A 19,442-nucleotide genomic window follows, 5' to 3' on the forward strand; every position below is an offset into this window, starting at 1 on the left:
ATGGCATCTGATCCCATCACTTCCTGGCAAATAGATGGGGAAACAACGGAAACAGCGAGAGATTTTATTTTGGGGGGCTCCAAGACCACTGCAAATGGTGACTGCAGCCATGAAATTAAAAGATGCTTACTCCTTGGGAGAAAAGTTATGACCAACCTAGACAGCATATTAAAAAACAGAGACATTACTTTGCCAACAAAGGTCCGTCTAGTCAAAGCTGTGGGTTTTCACGTGAGAGTATTGGACTATAAAGAAAGCTGAGTGCCGAAGAATTGATGCTTTTGAGCTGTGGTGTTGGAGAAGACTCTTGAGAGTCCCTGGGGCTACAAGGAGATCCAACCAGTCCATCCTAAAAGAAATCAGCCCTGAATATTCATTGGAAGGACGGATGTTGAAACTAAAACTCCAATACTTTGGCCACCTTATGCAAAGAACTGACTCATTTGAAAAGACCCTGATGCTGGGAAAAATTGAAGATGGGAGGAGAAGTGGACGACAGAGAATCAGATGGTTGGATGGCATCACTGACTCAATGGACATGAGTTTGAGTAGGCTTCAAGAGTTGGTGATGGACAGGGAAGCCTGGCGTGCTGTGGTCCATGGGGTCGCAAAGAGTTGGACACGACTGAGTGAACTGAACAAAACAGGAAATTTAAGACCTAGAAGGCAGATTTCTTTTTAGAAAGGGAAAAATTGAGGTGAGTGAGTTTATGTAGTAATTCTCACATCAGAGATTTCACTCAATGAAACCATACATTTTCATCCATAAATTCAGATGATCACTATTTATTGAGAGCCTCCTTTTTGTTTGTGATCCTGAAGAAGAAGAATAAGACTAGTTTCCTGTGTTTATGGATCTTAGCTACAGTCTAGGAGGGAAGATGGATGAAGAAAACAACCAAATAAATAATTACACTTTGGCATGTGTACTGTGAAGAAAACAAATAGAGAGTTGAGTGGAGAGAGATGTTAAAGAAGGAGGCTTCTCTGAGAAAGGTGTATTGGGTTTTTATTTCTTCTTAAAAGGCACTGAGCTGGAGGTAGTCAAGGGAATGAGGAACGGAAGTGAGTCAATTGGAAGAGTATTGTAGGCAGTAGGAAAAGCAGACACAGCTCTGGACCAAATAGAAGAAAAGTCCCTGTGTGCAGGAGGGAATGAGCTGTGAAGTGCAGGTAGATCTTAGGCAGAAGCCAGGACGTGCCCAGAAGAGGGCTAAGGAAAGGAGTTAGTAGGTAGAAGCCCCCAAAGAGTTTCAGCAGGGAGCAGCATGATTTGATTTACCTGTGGAGAAGTTTCTGCTAGCTTCATGTGGAGAATGAATTGCAAAGGGATAAATGTGGAAAGAGATCTGTTTATAGGCTTTTGCAGTCATGCAGCCAAGAAAAATTAGGGATTTATAGAGCAAACTCCTATATTGAACTGGATCAGGTCTTCTCTAACTTAGAGATTTATGATATGCCAAACCACTTGGTAACACTGATATGTAACTTCTTGTGTATTTGAGTACCAATTACTGACTAAACTGCATTTAACGTTGAATTCAGTAGAAGCACATGCCCAGTAGGTTATGAATGCCACAGTAAGGAGTCGTTAAAGAATGCTTGTTGTAATCGTTGAAATCTGTTGGATAGCTGAATCCTTAAACTTTCACATGTTTTATAGGACTGTGCTAGATTGCCAAGAGCTTAAATCACTGGATCACAAAAACATGAGGAACTTTGAGCTGAAATGATCTTCTCTTTAATAACTAGTTTTTCTCACTCAATTCATGTTGTCTTTTGGTTTTGTTTTTTAGACTTTTGTTTTTGTTTTTAGACATGTGGTTTTCGACTAACACTGATGATTTCCAGGCACAGGGCTCAATAGTGGGACTGGTGTGATAAGGTGGTTTTCCTCTCAGTTCCAAGAGAACTGTAGAACTATAGTAGAGCATCTCATAGTCACTCTTCAGGCAGCCGAACTAGTGTCTCAGCCATACCTTTAGTGTCATGAAAAGTCTCCTCAAGGCTGACATCCTGACAGTTTCTATTTATTTCATGGTATATTAATGAAATTAGTAAAGTGCAGTAAAATGTTCGGAGCCAAATAGTACACGTTTTCGTTTTCTCATGTCCATTGTTGATAGGGTTCTGGATTAGGGTAATGTAGGGATGGATTGGTAATGAAGGGGAAATTAAGTTTCAAGGAGGCAAAATAGTTCTGTTGCTAAGTCTCTTCAATTGTGTCCGACTCTGTGCGACCCCATAGACAGCAGCCCATGAGGCTCCACCCTCCCTGGGATTCTCCAGACAAGAACACTGGAGCGGGTTGCCATTTCCTTCTCCGATGCATGAAAGTGAAAAGTGAAAGTGAAGTCACTCAGTTGTGTCCGACTCTTCGCGACCCCATGGACTGCAGCCTACCAGGCTCCTCCGTCCGTGGGATTTTCTAGGCAAGAGTACTGGAGTGGGGTTCCATTGCCTTCTCCCAAAATAGTTCTAGTGTGGACTAAATCTGATACCTTATCTTTCACAAGGACCCTCTGAAAACCCAGAAAGCCTCCAGGCCTTCTGAAGGTGCTTCAGATTGGAGACTTTATTTTTTGGTTGTACATTGACCTGAACCAGTCAACATGCCGTTATTGCAGATGGCTCCAAGCCTCTAGAAGCCCACCTCACAGTAAACTGGATTTCCCAAGTCTATCACCAGTGATTGCTTTGCCTTTTGAAAACTATCTGTGTTTGAAAGACTCCAACTTCAGATTCAGCCTCATTCATTAAATATTCCCTGACCATGCCAAGGCTGGAGTAACTTCTCCCTCATGTTTACTCAGCACTTGGGTCCTTAGTCAAGTGGAGTTTATTTAGAAATTAGAGCCATTGCTTTCTGCCCTCCAACCCACTATTCCCTTTTCTTGGAGGCAAAATTTTCATCTCTTTTAATGGCTTATTTTTTAATTTTTCTTCCATATTTGTATATAAAGTGCTATACTGCTATTTCTTTAAACATTTTTTTAGTTCTCTGTTTTAGTGTTTTCTGTTAGTTCTTATCAGGGAATATGAAAACATAGCTCTCTTTTCTGCTTTCTGCCAATCTACCTCAAATAGGCATCCTTTCTATGCCCCGACCCTTATAGTTTAATTTAGACTAAATCAGTATTTTGTGACTGTACAGAATCTGTCTACACCTGAGGTGTGGAATAAACTATGGTAGCTTTTCCTCAACAATTTTATGATTTCCTTGTAGTTAATAATTATCTTGTTTTTTGTTTTTAACTTTCTATGAATGCATCACTAATTCAACTTTATATTGTTTACTGATCACCTAAATCTCCTTTCAAGACCTCTAGACACTGGTTGTTTTACAGTTTCACTTTCTCACTTGATCTGGTGCACAACTAGTCCTGGGATCTTCCTTCACTGTCCTCTTACGCCATTTTTGGACTCTTGCGTTGAATTTCTTCTATCAGTTATCCTTAAACTTTCTTGGTTTTCTTCCTTGACACCTTATTAGAATACATCCTCCAGGAGCTTCTTGAAATACAGCACAGTGATAGTGTATTAAGACCTACATTTGGAAAATGATTTTAGCCTGCCTAGCTACCTGAATAATAATTTAAAAGTTTGTAGCATTGTAATTTCCAAATAATTTTTCTTCAGAATTTTGAAGCCATTATTCCATTGTATTCATTGTGTTACAGTAAGTCTGAAGTCATTGTGATTCTTGACCTATTTTTTTTTTCTCTCTGGAAGGCAGTCTACATTCATTCATTTTTCAGGTTCATTAAATGTGGCCTCTTTGAATGTGAAAACTCATGTCCATATGTTCTGGAACGTTTTAAATTCTTTAGTTTTATTGTCTCCATTTTATCTGTCTTCTTTTGTGGAACTTTTTATTCATATATTGAACTTGTTTTTAAATTGCTTTTTTATTTCTCTCTGTGTATCTCTTTTTTTTCTCTCTCTCTACTATACTTTCTCAAAAATTGCCTTGACTTTTTGTGAAATTATGTTTTTGTTTCATGGTTGCAATATCTTATATCTCTAAGGATGCTAATGCTGATTTTTTATTTTTAAGTTTTTTCTCCCTAAGTGGTCTGTTTCCTCTAAATTGGTTGTTTCCCCTCCCTGTTTGTTTTGGTCACTATATTAGCCCAAATGTCTAGTAATTCTTATCCTGCGCTTAGTATTAGGGTGTGTGCGTGTTCAGTTGTGTCGACTCTGTGACCCTATGGATCATAGTCCTTCAGGCTCTTCTGTGAATGGGATTCTCCAGGGAAAAGTACTGGACTGCGTTGTCATTTCCTCGCCCAGGGGATCTTCCTGACCCAGGGCCTCTGCATCACAGGTGGATTTTTCACCCATGCACCACCCATACCCCAAGGCTCAACTGTGCCTGTGTTACCGCCCTCTCCTTCCAGCCAAAGACTTTTCTGAAGAAAAAACTTCTGACTTTTGCTGGGTACAAGGGGCAGTTTGTTTGTTTGTTTTTTCTTGATGCTGTATGCATTTTTTCCCCCCACTGATTCAAGAAGTACTTAATGATTATCATGTAGAACACTGTGCTGCAAATTTAGGAAGATGAAAAGAAAAACCAAGTCTGGACTCTGCCATTAAGAGCTTCACAGAACACTACACACAAACATTGATACTAGAGAGTGCTAAGGGACACATTTAGGTAGATTTAGTACTTTATATAATATAGACTTTTTAAGATGTCTTATCTTTTACATTTCTTTGGACTTATTGATAAAATGGTTTCTGAAACCACATTTTTAAAAAACCGCACCAAAATAGACAAGTTAAAATTTTACATGTGTATACCTATGGCCGATTCATGTTGATGTATGGCAGAAACATCACAATATCATCATAAGGTAATTATCCTCTGATTTAAAATAAAATTTAAAAAAAAGAAAAGATTTGGAGGAAAAAAAAAATAGCTACTACCAAATACCTTCCTTTGAAGATTTTTTGAAATGATTCCACTTCTGACTCTGAAGACTTTCAACTAGCTTTCCTAATTCTAGTTCCTCCTTTTTTTGTCCCCATTTCCTAGAGATACGTAATGGTGCTCATTCTTGAGCCTTTTGGAGGTTCATTGGTAAATTGGGCCTCTTACTTTCCCTGTTCCTGTTTAGAACTCATTTTATTCACGTATCCTAAGGCTGTTACTACATTTCTGTCAGTTTTCCGTATTCAGTGTTATAATTGTTCCTTTTTTTTTTCTTATTCTCTCTGACCTTGGGGATTTAATACCTTTCTTAAAATAAACATAGATAGAAACAGAATATGCATTATACAAAACAATGTGTATTGTTATAATGGTGTTTGGAAAAGGAATGAATGAGTGTGTGTGCAATATTTATCTAGGACTCTTCCCTCTTTATGTACACTTGTGTTATCTCCTTTAGCTGAACCACAAACTCCTTGATTTAGTTTGAGTCAGAAATATAATTCTTTAATTCCCCTCAGCAGCTAATTTATTGCCTTCCACATGGTGTGTGTGTATATATATATATATATCTGTTGTTTGTCTTATTATGTAAGGCAGTGATGCCAAGTAAATGATATGTATAACAGTTTGGTAATTATTCTAATCCCCAGGCAGTTATTAATATCCTGTGTCCCTAGAGCAGTCATTTATATGTCCCTGTATTAGTCCCTTTAGTTCACATATTGAGTGTGATTGATAGTCTAGCTACTTAGTATTAGTATCTATACTAATGAATACTAAGTTAATGTTTCATAGTACGAAAAGGTCCTCAGTAGTTTTAGGCTTATAGATAGTAGATTCCATTATCCCAGTTGCATGAATGTTTCACTTCACTAGAAATTTCTTAGGGTAACAACGGCTGATAAGTAGAAATAAAATAAGGGGACCAGTGTATATCTTATTAACTGTCATGTCTTTCCAGTCCTAACAGGGGCTTTACAGAAATGCACTGTATGAGTGGCCACTCCAATTTTGTCTCTTGTGTATGCATCATACCTTCAAGTGACGTGTACCCTCATGGACTAATCGCCACTGGAGGAAATGACCACAATATTTGCGTTTTTTCACTTGAGAGTCCAGCACCACTTTATGTACTAAAAGGTCACAAAAACACTGGTGAGTGTAACACTTTGGCATTTTTCTGTTTGAATAAGTGTGATCTTTTTGAAGATAAAATTCTTACATCAGCTTTCCCTGGTTTTATTATTATTATTATTATTACCTATCACTGTGGCTTGATACAGAAAACCTTTTGAATCATCATTGTTCTATAAATTCTCTGTTATAGACTTACTGTCATCAGTAAGGGCTGACATACTTATATACGTAAAAAGCAAAGATTTCAATTATAAAAGGGAGAGATTATAGTTTTATAAGCTTTGTAATTTTGGCTTTTCAACCAAAATTTTGTAAGGAATTCATTTACTCCGGAAAACTGAGAGCACTTCCTTTATCTTTGGACTGTTATTTCCGTATTTATGCAGCAAATTAAGTCTCAGAAGGAATGTATGTAGGGGATCTGATATCATTATATGAGAGTATTTAATACTTTTGAATAATGTTTTCTGTGATTTGTATATATTTCTGTCTCTGTTATATTCCTGGACTTGTGATTGCTTAACAGCTCTTGGTTATAAAATGATACAGTTAATCAATACAGTATGTGTACTTTTTGTTGTTGTTGTTTCTGAAATAGTTTGGGATATCTGTAAGCAAATAGTATGGCCCATAAGCATTCTAAACTGAATTCCTTTAAGGAGTTTGCAAAATGCTTTGTGTGTAGGTATGGGAAATCTACAATACAGAGTGATACAGATTTTTTTAGAACTTTTTTTAAAGGACATCCTCAAATGTATATAAAAGTAGAGACAACGTATTTTAAGAGAAATACTATAATGCTCTCTTCCACCCATGTATTTGCATAGCTTTAAGGATTATCAACATACGGCCTATTTGGTTTCATCTTCTGCCCCTTCCACAACATTATTTTAAAGGAAATTTCCAATATACTATTTCATTTGTAAATAGTTCAATGTATAGCACTATAATAGGGTTTGGTAAACTTTGTCTGTACAGGGCAAGATAGTAAATATTTTAGGATTTGCAGGCCATGCAGTCACTTTCATAACTGCTCACCTCTGCTGTTGCGTGGAGAAGCAGCCATTGACAGTAAATAAATGAGTGAACATGTCTGTGTTTCAGTAAACCTTTATTTATAGACACTGAAATATGAATGTCATATAATTTTCATATGTCAAGAAGTGCCTTATTTTCCTCTCACCCACTTAAAAATATAAAAACTATTATTAGTTTGTGCACCGTACAAAAACAGGTGGCCCACAGGCCGTAGCTTGTTGACCCCTCAAAAAAAAAATTTACTCTAATTCTGCCATTATTTCTGGATTTAATACCTAGCATGTTTAGTTAAGAACCTACCACATCTACTGTTTGTTTACCCTGTGGCACACTTACCCAGAAAAGACAGGTAAATGCTTGCCTTCTGCCCTCCCCCACCTCTTTTGATAGTTTCAGAATGAGTTGATTCCCTAACATCTTGTTTTCTTTTTTGATTCTCAAACTGTCCCAATTGAAAGCTTCTTTAAACAATTGGTTCCTATGGCGTCTTCTTTTTTTTTTTTTTTTATTGAAGGATAATTGTTTAAAAGAATTTGTTGTTTTCTGTCAAACCTCAACATGAATCAGCCATAGGTATACATATATCCCCTCACTTTTGAACCTCCCTCCCATCTCTCTCCCCATCCCACCCCTCTAGGTTGATACGGAGGCCCTGTTTGAGTTTCCTGAGTCAAACAGCAAATTCCCATTGGCTATCTATTTTACGTATGGTAGTGTAAGTTTCCATGTTACTCTTTCCATACGTCTCACCCTCTCCTCCCCTCTCCCCATGTCGATAAGTCTATTCTCTATGTCTGTTTCTCCATTGTGGCCCTGTAAATAAATTCTTCAGTACCATTTTTCTAGATTCCTTATATGTGCGTTAGAATACAATATTTATCTCTCTCTCTCTGACTCACTTCACTCTGTATAATAGATTCTAGGTTCATCTACTGCATCAGAACTGTCTCAAATGCATTCCTTTTTATGGCTGAGTAATATTCCATCATATATATGTACATGTACAACTTCCTTATCCATTCAGCTGTCGATGGACATCTAGGTTCCTTCCATGTTCTAGCTATTGTAAATAGTGCTGCAGCGAACAATGGGATACATGTGTCTTTTTCAGGGTATATGCCTAGGAGTGGGATTGCTGGGTCATATGGTCGTTTTATTCCTAGTTTTTTAAGGAGTCTCCATACTATCTTCCATAGTGGCTGTATCAATTTTTATTCCCACCAACAGTGTAAGAACGTTCCCTTTTTTCCACACCCCTGTGGCTTCTTGGTAAGCCCTTACTTTAGATACTATAGAATGTTCTAGACCTGAAGTCAACAATTTTGCCAAGAACCTTATGTTTTTCTTTTAGTGGGAGATAGTATTTAGAAACCTCGATTTGAGTTGTGGTCCAGGATTTTTTTTTTAATTAATTTTGTTTTGTAATTAAACATAACAGTTTACAAAGAAAAAGCTGTTTAACACGGTGAGTTCAGAGAAGTCTGTGTTGCTTTTTCACACCGTCCTTTTCTTATAAGTAATTTTTTGTATTATTCTATTTTCATGTGAAATTTTAATTTTTGTTAATTGGCGGAAAATTGCTTTACAGTGTTATGTCAGTTTCTGCCATTCTGCAATTTGAATCAGTCATAATTATATATATATATATATATCCCCTCCCTGTAAGTGACTAGTTTTTTATTAATAGCTCTGTTCTTTCTGGAAAAAAACAAAAAAAATAGCATATCTATGTTACCCCTTTCTTAGATAGAAGGTAACATACTGTATTTAGTTTTCTACCCTGGCTATTTTTACTTGATAATACTGTCCTGGAATACTTTATTGCTGTATATAGAAATCTTCGTTCATTTTTACAGTGGCATTATATTTCATTGTGTAGCTATACTAAAGCTATTTTAGCTTATTCAACTGGTCTCCTATTGATGGATATCTAAGTTTCCAATCTTTTGCTCGTACAAATGTCTTTTGGTTGGGTTTTTATGTGTGTGTGAGTGTAATTTAGGTATGATATCCAATTCTGGATCAAAGGGTAAATGCATATGTAATTTTATTAATTATTGCCAAACCCCCTAATTTGGTGTCATAACCTTTATTGCATTTCCAGCAGCAATATTTGAATCCCTTCTTCCCTTACCAGTCAAATATGTTGTCAGATTTTTAGATTGTTGCCAAAATGATGTTTTAGTATGGGGTAATTTGCATCTCTCATTATGGAGGGGGACATTTTTTTAAATATGGAAGGCTCGTTGGCATTTTGTCCCCCTGAGAGCTATATTCTTGTTTTCCTGTTTTTGTAATGCAAAGGTTTATTTTATGTAATCATATGTATCTTGATTTTGTAAAGGTGTTTCTCATAGAAACCTGTGCAGTAAAAATATTGCTTCATATTTTAAGGGTATTTTTTCTGCTTGCTTTATTTCTAGTTTATCATAGGTTATCTTTTATTATTTTGTTAAGTTGCTTGATGATTTGGGGCCAGTGTTATTTCTTTCTAACTTTTTTAATTTTAAAAATACCACATCAGTGAGTTGAAGATGAAGAAATTAATGATTGACATCCTTATGTCATGTTGTTTTTTTGTCAGCTTTCTAGCCCAAATTTTGTGTTCTAAATGGTAGAGTCGTCCTGTTTTTTCGTCAACATATGTATAACACTTTCCAGTTACATTCAGTTCAGCTCAGTTCATCACTCAGTCGTATCTGACTCTTTGCGACCCCATGAATCGCAGCACGCCAGGCCTCCCTGTCCATCACCAACTCCCGGAGTTCACTCAGACTCATGTCCATTGAGTCGGTGATGCCATCCAGCCATGTCATCCTCTGTCGTCCCCTTCTCCTCCTGCCCCCAATCCCTCCCAGCATCAGAGTCTTTTCCAATGAGTCAACTCTTTGCATGAGGTGGCCAAAGTGTTGGAGTTTCAGCTTTAGCATCAGTCCTTCCAAAGAACACCCAGGACTGATCTCCTTTAGGATGGACTGGTTGGATCTCCTTGCAGTCCAAGGGACTCTCAAGAGTCTTCTCCAACACCACAGTTCAAAAGCAGCAATTCTTTGGCGCTCAGCTTTCTTCACAGTCCAACTCTCACATCCGCACATGACCACAGGGAAAACCATAGCCTTGACTAGACGGACCTTTGTTGGCAAAGTAATATCTCTGCTTTTTAATATGCTATCTAGGTTGGTCATAACTTTGCTTCCAAGGACATGAGTTAACTGGAAAAGCTGAGCCTTTAGGTTCTTTTCCCTGAGCTATTTTCCCAGTTGAAAGCGTTTATTTTCATGGCAACAACCTTAATTTTCTTTGCTTTGAACATACTTTACATCCATCTGGAAGTTTGGCACTGTGCAGGACGGATGGCTGTGTTTCTGAGTTGTACCTGTTATGTAGCTGGATGTCACTTGTCCTTTGGTGCTGAAAGGACTTCTAGGGTTTATATTTTTCATCTGGGCTTGAGAAGCAGTTGGCTCTTTCAGCTCTGCAAATCCCTAGGTTTGGACTCTTCATTCCTGCTTAGGAGCCAGCCAGTTCTTGATCTCATTCCTTTCTTTTACTACCTAGCCAGATGCATCCAATAGTAAATGACTCCTAACGCAGGAGTCCCATTTTCCAGCCTCTTTTCCTTAGAAAACAAATTTATCATGTCCTGAGTTAATGCCAGTGGCAGCTTTACCAAATGTTCCTTACTATGTAATAAGGATCATTGGTCTCCTCTCTGTGTTAGCAATCTCCTCATCACCTGTCTGTTAAACTAATCCCATATATTTCAGGTACTTGCTTTAGTGGTGCCTCACTTTTGCTGCTAATTCTGACTCAGTGAAGTAGGCTAGGTGACACTGTGGTAACAGACAGCTCTAGGGTCACAGTGGCTTAATGCAGTCAGCTTGCTTTGCTTCTTATAGCTCCAGTGCAGCAGGTATCCAGATGACAGGCTCCAGTGCAGCATGTGCTTTCACAGATGCTGGAGCAGTGGGGAGGAGCATGGCCTAATTTAGCTCCTGTTTTTAAAGCTTCCACCTGGAAATAACATGATTGCTGCTCAATTTTTCAATGCCAGAACAAGTCATGTAACATGCCTGAGGCCAAAGGAACTGAAGCAGTTCAGTCTTATAATTTGCTTAGAAGGTAAAGAGCAGACAATATTTTATGAATATCACTAATGGCTACCATGCACATTAAATCTTTACATGTTCCATGTGCTTCCTGGAAACCTCCCTCTTGGTACCTTTTAGTCACCTGTTGCATTCATACTCCCTGGGTTAATGTCATCTCCAGATTTCCCTATTTCCTAGATCCCTTGTTTACATCATTCTTAGCTTACTCTTTAGTATAATACAGCTGTTGCAGCTTCCTAAGAAAGCTGTAACATGGGGGTTAAATATATTTTGTATTTGCATATTGGAAAATAGCTTTATTCTAGTCTTATATTTGACTGTTAATTTGGCTAGATGTAGAATCCTGTGTTAAATCCATTTAACTTCAGAATTTTGAAGGCATTGCTCTATTGTCTTTTAGTGTATGGTGTTATTTAGAAATTTGATGCATTTCCCCTGTCTTTTCTATGGGACACTTCTGGTCCCTTCCCAAACTTTTGGGATCTTCTCTATTTCTAATGTTACGAAATACCACAGTGCATCTCTGTCTCTGTTTCTTAAAGTGCCTTTCACTGGATACTTCTGTAGGTTCATTCAGTCTGGATATCTTGACCTTCACTTTGAGGGAATCTTTCTTATACTGTTTCTTTGTTTCCTGCCCCAATTTCTCCTCTTTCCCCAGTTACTTCTTCATGGAATCTCTGTTACTTAGATGTTTGACATTCTAAAATTGTTTTCTAACTTTAACTATCCTTTCCTGTTTTCTATATCTTTGCCGTTTGGGTCCAATTCTCAGACTTTTTTCCCCCTGGTTTTTTAGTTTGGTTCTTCTATTTTTAGCATTTATTTTTCTTGGTCTCTCATTAGTTCTTTTTTTATATAATACCTGTTTGCAAATAATATCAGATTGAAGATTTTTCTTCTGATTTCTGAAATTGGATTTGTTTCTTATGGATATCTCAAGCCCTTTTCCCCCTTATTTTTCTGTTTCTTTGTTGTGGTTTTTCTTTTTCAAGTGGATGGAGCTTGGTGATTGGTGGTCTTTGTTAGAGGTTGAGCTGATGGCCTGACATTTTAGATGGAAATCCTTTCAAATGTCTGCATCTGGAGTTCTTGAACATTATTCAGTCCTCTAAGAATGCTCCTGCCTCTTGCCTAGGTGAATGGAGATCGATATATGCCTGACTGCTGGTTTTGTGGGAGCAGGTATAGGTACCACATTTTAGGATGGAGACTTTCTGCTTATTCTGTGTTTCTTGGGGCTCCTTATTCCAGCCATTTATTATGCCTGATGACCTGAGTCTAGAAACTCAGCTGCAGTTCCTCCAGAGGATAAACCTCCTATCTCCTTCCTGCAATGGGTGAGGATGTGCTTTCCTGACACTGTAGGCTGAGAGGAGAGTTCTAGTGTTTCACTGCATTGTGTGCAGGCTTTGAATCACTGTTCTCATTTCTTAGGTTCTCTGCTTAGCCCTATCCTCTGTGGAACCTAGTGGATACTATTTAGTATCCATAGTTTTGTGGGGCCAGTTACTCTGCTTCTAACCTCTTTCGGTGTAACCTCTTCCTTTTTGCTAAGTCAGTTATATTATTTTGTCTTCTTTGTCCTTGTAAATTAAGACCATTTATAGCATTACTGCGGACAGTCTGCCATTTTAAATCAGAACTCTTGACTTTTTTGTTTCCATGTTTTTAGATAATTTTTCATATTTATAATTTTTAGCTTGTACAGTTTTACATCAAGGTAAAGCATTTAATTAGCCATCTCATTACTGTTGAACACTTAGCTTGACTCTATAGTTTTTTTGTCATGTTGACTAGTGTGACCCTAAATAACTATGTAGTGTTCCAAAATCTTTTGCATTATTTTTCTGTATAGTTTCTTAGAACTGGAAGGGATTGTGCAACCCACTTAATCCTGCTCCCTCCTTTTACAGATGAGGAATCTGATGTTAAATAATATCCCTATGGTCAGATAGCTCCTAAATGGAATGGTTTGGACTTGGATCCAGGGAGCTTGGCCCTAGAATCTGTACTTTTCTGTATTTCCATTGAGTTAAGCCTTAATTAGCCAAATACCCTCACTTCATAAAGTGAACTTAAAATTGTAGTGTTTTAGTAACTGGCAAGATTGAGCATTTTTCTCTATGCAAATATGTTAATTAACCTTTTTCTCCTTTAGTTTGTAGTCTTTCATCTGGCAAGTTTGGGACATTACTTAGTGGCTCATGGGACACAACTGCTAAAGTCTGGCTGAATGACAAATGCATGATGACCTTACAGGTACAGTAGTTCTGTGCAAGTATTTGATAAAATAATTAAATATGATGATTCTGTGGCAACTTAATACCCATTTTCCTCACAGGGTCATACAGCTGCAGTTTGGGCAGTAAAGATATTACCTGAACAGGGCTTAATGCTAACTGGATCAGCAGACAAGACTATTAAACTGTGGAAAGCTGGAAGATGCGAGAGGACTTTTTCTGGTAAGATCACAGTAGACAGCTTTTGTAATCTCATTGCTTCATATTTGCACAGGTGATTTTTTTTTTTTTTAATTTAGAAGTTTTAAAGTGATACTTGAAAAACATCAGTGTATTTCAGCCATTTAATTTGGGTGAGTATAAATTTTCTGACAGTTAATATGTCATATCTTTTTAAAAGCTGTGCTGAGATCTGTCATAAGACAACCAGATATGGGCTAATAAATAGCTACTTCATAAGCTATAATATGGCTATGTGCTTCTATGTACGTTATTTATGTAATTTTTGGTACTCAGTTATGTTTTGGTTGTCATTTGAATGATTTAGTCTGAAACTTCCAAGCATAAGTCTTACTAAGTGTGGGTCAATTGAGTTACCTTCATATGTGTGGACAACCTCACTCATGCTTTTATTAATATTGAAATACATTGTTTAATAATAAGAATTTTCAGGCTTTGTTTATGTTGTACTTTCAGGTGGGTAGTCTTGTAAAACCTCAGCTATTAAATAACTCCTAAAATGAGGAATTGGCTGTCTAGTATTAGTACTGATGATTTATTTGTGTGGCACTTAAATTTTTGATGCGATTTTTGTTTGTTTTTCCTTGCTTCTATTTATTCCTTAAAGTTGATCAACATCTTGGATAATACTGCAAGAAGTCCCTTGTGCAGATAAAAAAACTATCTGTAGGTGGAAAATGGACAATGAGTCAGAACATCCCTCTGTTTCTGCTTCCATACATACACTATATGTGTCAAGTTTTATTAATCTGTTATAGGTAATCTAAATCAGCAAATACTGAGCATGGAAAAGGTTTAGATGTCTGATCTCCTTTATTAGATTACAAACTTCTGAAAATGTTTTGTCCTTTTAAAAAACATTGTAGCGACATCTACAGTGCCTCAATTAATATTGAAAAAATTGAATCTTACTACGTTTTTAAAAACATTTAATGTCCTTTGAGAGGAATAAATACATACACGTATATATAATCTAGCTATACAATAACAAGTTTTAATTCAGTAAATTCTTGCCCTTTTAAAAAAATCAAGTGCTTAATTTTTATTTTATCATTTTAATGCCTTCATTATATAAATTAAGAAATATTTCCCTTGGTAAAGCAACAATGTTTAGCTTTATATGTTTTGGTTGAATCAAAAGAGTGAGAGAAGTTGTTATTTGAATCAAAAGAGGTAGGAAATAAGAGGCAGGAAACTTGAATTCTTGCTTTAGCTCTGCCACTAATTGTGTGGTTTTAGATAAATTAATCTCTCTCAACCTATTTCACATTTGAATAAAGTTTATCCTATGATAGATTTTATTTCAAACTCTTAAATAATTGAAATCTTTTTTGTAATCCTGGTTTTTGTTTTCTTGGTGCTTTATAAATACTAATCTTAGTATTATGTAGTGAGAAATTGAGGAGCTATTTACTTTGTTATTCATGTGTTATATTTGAGTATTATGTATGTTATGAATAATAACTCTTGTTACTGGGGAAAAAAAGTTGAAATGAATTCTCAAGTAAAAATCATGGGGGAACTTCCCTGTCAGTCCAGTGGTTAAGACTTCACGCTTCTACCACAGGTGATCAGGTCTGATCCCTGGTTGGGAACTAAGGCCCCGCATGCCACACAGCCAACAAATAAATAAAGGATTTCCTTTAAAAAAAAATTGTATGAATCAAAATCCCATTTCTGGAGGGTTTTAAGAAATAATGTAGAGAAGATATGATAAATATAAAATAACTTCCTAAGACTGGTGATTAAAAAATACTGCCAAAACTACACTACCAATTTTGGCTACCAGGCTTTTCTAAGGGGAAAAAAATGTATTTCTCTAACTTGAAAATCAGTTTTTAATATTCACTGGTATGTTTAATAGTGTTAGTAAATTAAAATACATAGAGCCATCAACCAAATGATCCATTCTTATTGATTTATATATATATTTTAATACAGGGCATGAAGACTGTGTAAGAGGCTTGGCAATTTTGAGTGAAACAGAATTTCTCTCCTGTGCAAATGATGCTAGTATTAGAAGGTGGCAAATCACTGGCGAGTGTCTTGAAGTATTTTATGGTCATACAAATTATATTTATAGCATATCTGTCTTTCCAAATTGTAAAGGTAAGATTGTCTTATACTACATATTTAAAATTCTGTGTTGAGTGTTGTTCTGTCCCATCTTGAGGTTGGGAGGTGGTGCAGAGTGCTAATGGTTTAAATCAGTTTTCAGTTTACTAACTGTAACTTGAATAATTTAGTAACTTTACTTTGTAAATATATTTTTCCTAAGGAGAAAACTGTTATGATATCTTTATATTCATTCAGACTTGATGGTTGTGTTGTAAAAGGTTCTTGGGCATCTGAAGAAAGATTTCATACAATTTATTGGTGTAAAGTATAGTAAGATGTGAACATACAAAAATGTAATTTTTTGAAGTTGTATATGGTATAAGTGACATATACATAAAATTTAGAACTATAATTTATAAGTACTTTAGGGTTTAAATATCAGTAAGTGACCTGATCTGATCTGATCTGATGCCTATTTAGAAAGGTAGTATATATAAATACTGAATTTTATTTATTCAGGCTAATTTTTCCCATATTCATTAATTTTAGATTTTGTGACAACAGCAGAAGACAGATCTCTGAGAATCTGGAAACATGGGGAATGTGCTCAAACAATCCGACTTCCAGCTCAGTCTATATGGTGCTGCTGTGTGCTGGACAATGGTGACATTGTGGTTGGTGCGAGGTATTCACATTCTAGTCAATCAATCAATGATATGTGTCTAGGCCTTAGGTAGGGAGCACAGAGATAAGCCATAGAATTTCAGGTGAACTGGGGAGATCACAGGTATATTTGTGTCACTAAACAAAACAGTAGTAGGTATAACAGCTTTTGCATTAGTGATACATGATATATATTGCATTAGTATTGTATTACAGGTTGTACAGTTGAAACTTGAAATGAGAGAAATTACAAATTGGTGTGGGCAAACCTTTTGGAGAAGAAATTTGAATTGGGTTTTGAAAGATAATGAATAAAAACAGCAAAGAAAGTTTCTATCAAAAATAGAAGTACAAGTAAAGTGTGGCATGGGACCAGGAGTGACGTGTGTGGGAGACGAAGGCAAATGGTGGAGGACCAGTTCTGGGGAGCAGTGAGTGACAGTGGTAAGCTGGTAGGGTGGGGCTTAATCGTGAAGAGCCTGGAATGTCCGGCGTTTGTTAGATTCAGTGCTTGGGGTTAAAGGGTTATAGCTCTTGAGTAAGAAGTGGTGAACAGAACTTAGGAATCATTAAATATGTAGGTTAGATTTAACTAGTGGTGACAATGGACAGGAAACCAAATTAAAAAGCAACTGTAGGGGTGGGATGTAAAGTTATGAAATATTATTACCCCCACAGTATTAATAGATAAAAGACCAAAAAATGAGATAATGCAGAGGGAAAATGATCAGAAAGGGGGTGAAAAAAAAGGATAAAGTTTCAAAGTTTGAATGAGTAGAAGTCCACATGAATAAAAATGGAGAAGTGTGAGAACTGGTCTGGTGAGAAAGGTGATAACCTCCTGGGATCTGTGCTGTTAAGTCACACTCAGGCAGTTGGACTGGATCCCAGTGTAACAGCTGGGACCGCAGATCAAGATTAGCACCAGACTTCCAGAGACCAGGGATAGGGCATCTGAACGAAGAAATAGAAGGGAAGGAGCAGTACTAAAGGCTGAATTTATGCTACACTGTGGATAGAGAAAGAAAAGCCAGTAGCCAAAAAAAGAAAAAACAATCCAGGTGTTGAAATTCAAACTTGAAAAAAAGAGATTTTGGAGGCCAATTGTGATCAGTGTCAGTAAGTACATGAGGGGTTAAGGAATGAAAAGTTAGAAAAGCTTTTGGATTTGCTTTGAAAGATGTTAGTAGTGACCTTTTTGACATCACATTTTGATAGAAAATGATAGAAAACGGTAGTAAGAGGAGACAAAGACTTTTTTGAAGAAATGGATGAAGGAAAGGATCACAGGCTACTCTGGCATTGAAGTCAAGAGGAAAAAGAGAGTGACAGCCGTAAGAGAACGGGATCTACTAAAGCACGTGTGTGTTACTCCTTGGCTGGGTCAGGGTTGATATGTCGGTTTAGTTATTTTCACCCTAAACTTATTTAAAATTGAAGAAAAATAAATAAAGTGATAACATTTGCTGTTAGTAGAAGGTTAAGTAAGAAAGTTCACTATAGAGCTGAGTGAGATTAATACAGTTGAAAGTGGGTAACTTGCCTCTCTCACCACAAAATTTTGAAAAGAGAAATTATGGAAACCAAGTCATTTTCCCAAGAATAGAAATTGGGCCTGCCATCTAGTCCAGAGGTGAAGCTGTTTTTTTGTTTTGTTTTGTTTTGTTGGGTAACATTGCTAATTAATGGAATAGCAAGGACAGGCTCCATGTGTTTCTAATGAATGGATATCGAGCATCTAGTATTTTCTAAGCCTTATGTTGGGCATTTGAGCCCTTGTAAGTGAAACAGTTCACCACTCTTTTGTATACCGTAATACATGTGTACTACTAACTTTGAAAGTGTATACTATACCTGTAGATTTTTGTGATGGTAAATATTTAATTTGGAATTGAAAATTGTGTTAAATATATATCTCTTTGTTCTTTGCCAGTAACTTTTTTCTTAAAAAGTCTTTTTCCATCCTTTCTGTTGCTTTGGAAAGTAGAGAGTAGTGTGCTGAAATCAGCATAGTTCTATATTCAGCAATAAATATGTAGTAACATTTTTCATATTCACATATACAGATTATTTTTGCTTTGGATCTTTTAAGTGTGATAATGTTAATACATTGTGGTAATGACTTAAAATCAGTTTCTGTTTCATTACAGTGATGGTATTATTAGAGTGTTTACAGAATCAGAGGATCGGACAGCAAGTGCTGAGGAAATCAAGGCTTTTGAAAGAGAACTCTCTCAAGCAACCATTGATTCCAAAACTGGTGACTTAGGGGACATTAATGCTGAACAACTTCCTGGGAGGGAACATCTGAATGAACCTGGTAAATATTTCAATGTATCTAGTAGTAAAAAACGTTACCATGTTTGCCTTTTGGAATAATCAGTGACAGAAAAAAAGATTGTTTTGTTTAAGTCATTCAGTATTATTTTCATTGCCAGGCACCAATTTCTGAGAATTTTTATTATGCATAATCACAATGAGAAACCCATGTTCTTTTTGCCTCTGCCTCATCATTTTAAAGACTTTGAGCTAAGTTCCCCATAAACAGGAATCTTTTTTTTTTTTTAATACTTAGTTCATGTATATGGTAGGTGTTCAGAAGTCAATCATTTAATAACTTTTGGTTGACTTGATTCTCTGAGAGGCTGTATAGACTAAAAATGAGTTTAAATAATGGAATGTCTGCTTAATGAGTTAGGCATCATTTGAGCTTAAAATCAGGACAGTGGTTGTCTCAAATGAAACTTTATGTTGGATGGATCCGTGATCCCTTGATCCATGAATCCCTGGGGGTTCTGAGATCCTTTCAGGATATCCATATGGTCATAACTAGTTTTGTAATACAAAAATGTTATTTGACTTTTAACACTGTGTTAACAAAATGGTATAAAAGCAGTGGTGGGTAGAACTGCTGGCTCCTTAGTACACAGATCAAGGCAGTGGCACCAGACTGTTCAGGTGGTCATGGTGTTCTTCACTGGCATGCAGTTATTGTTTTTAAGAAAAAATGCATCT

At 36.5% G+C, this 19,442-nt stretch overlaps 1 protein-coding gene across 2 annotated transcripts in view; it reads left to right on the forward strand.

Moving 5' to 3' along the window:
* PLAA (phospholipase A2 activating protein) overlaps window positions 1-19,442 on the forward strand; it is a 40,500-nt gene that overhangs the window by 1,561 nt on the left and 19,497 nt on the right. For both annotated transcript variants that reach the window (XR_015169483.1, XM_086414917.1), the window contains exons 2-7: window positions 5,898-6,091; window positions 13,385-13,485; window positions 13,568-13,688; window positions 15,648-15,815; window positions 16,314-16,449; window positions 18,578-18,747. Coding sequence is in view for 1 of the 2 variants with exons in the window: in XM_086414917.1 (XP_086271043.1) it covers window positions 5,898-6,091; window positions 13,385-13,485; window positions 13,568-13,688; window positions 15,648-15,815; window positions 16,314-16,449; window positions 18,578-18,747 (890 nt within the window). In the remaining variant the exon portion in view is untranslated. The remainder of the gene's footprint in view (window positions 1-5,897; window positions 6,092-13,384; window positions 13,486-13,567; window positions 13,689-15,647; window positions 15,816-16,313; window positions 16,450-18,577; window positions 18,748-19,442) is intronic.

This window comes from Bos grunniens, chromosome 8, assembly GCF_055505025.1.
Source record: "Bos grunniens cultivar Pamir isolate PY7600 chromosome 8, Bosgru_T2T1.0, whole genome shotgun sequence".
Taxonomy (NCBI): domain Eukaryota; kingdom Metazoa; phylum Chordata; class Mammalia; order Artiodactyla; family Bovidae; genus Bos; species Bos grunniens.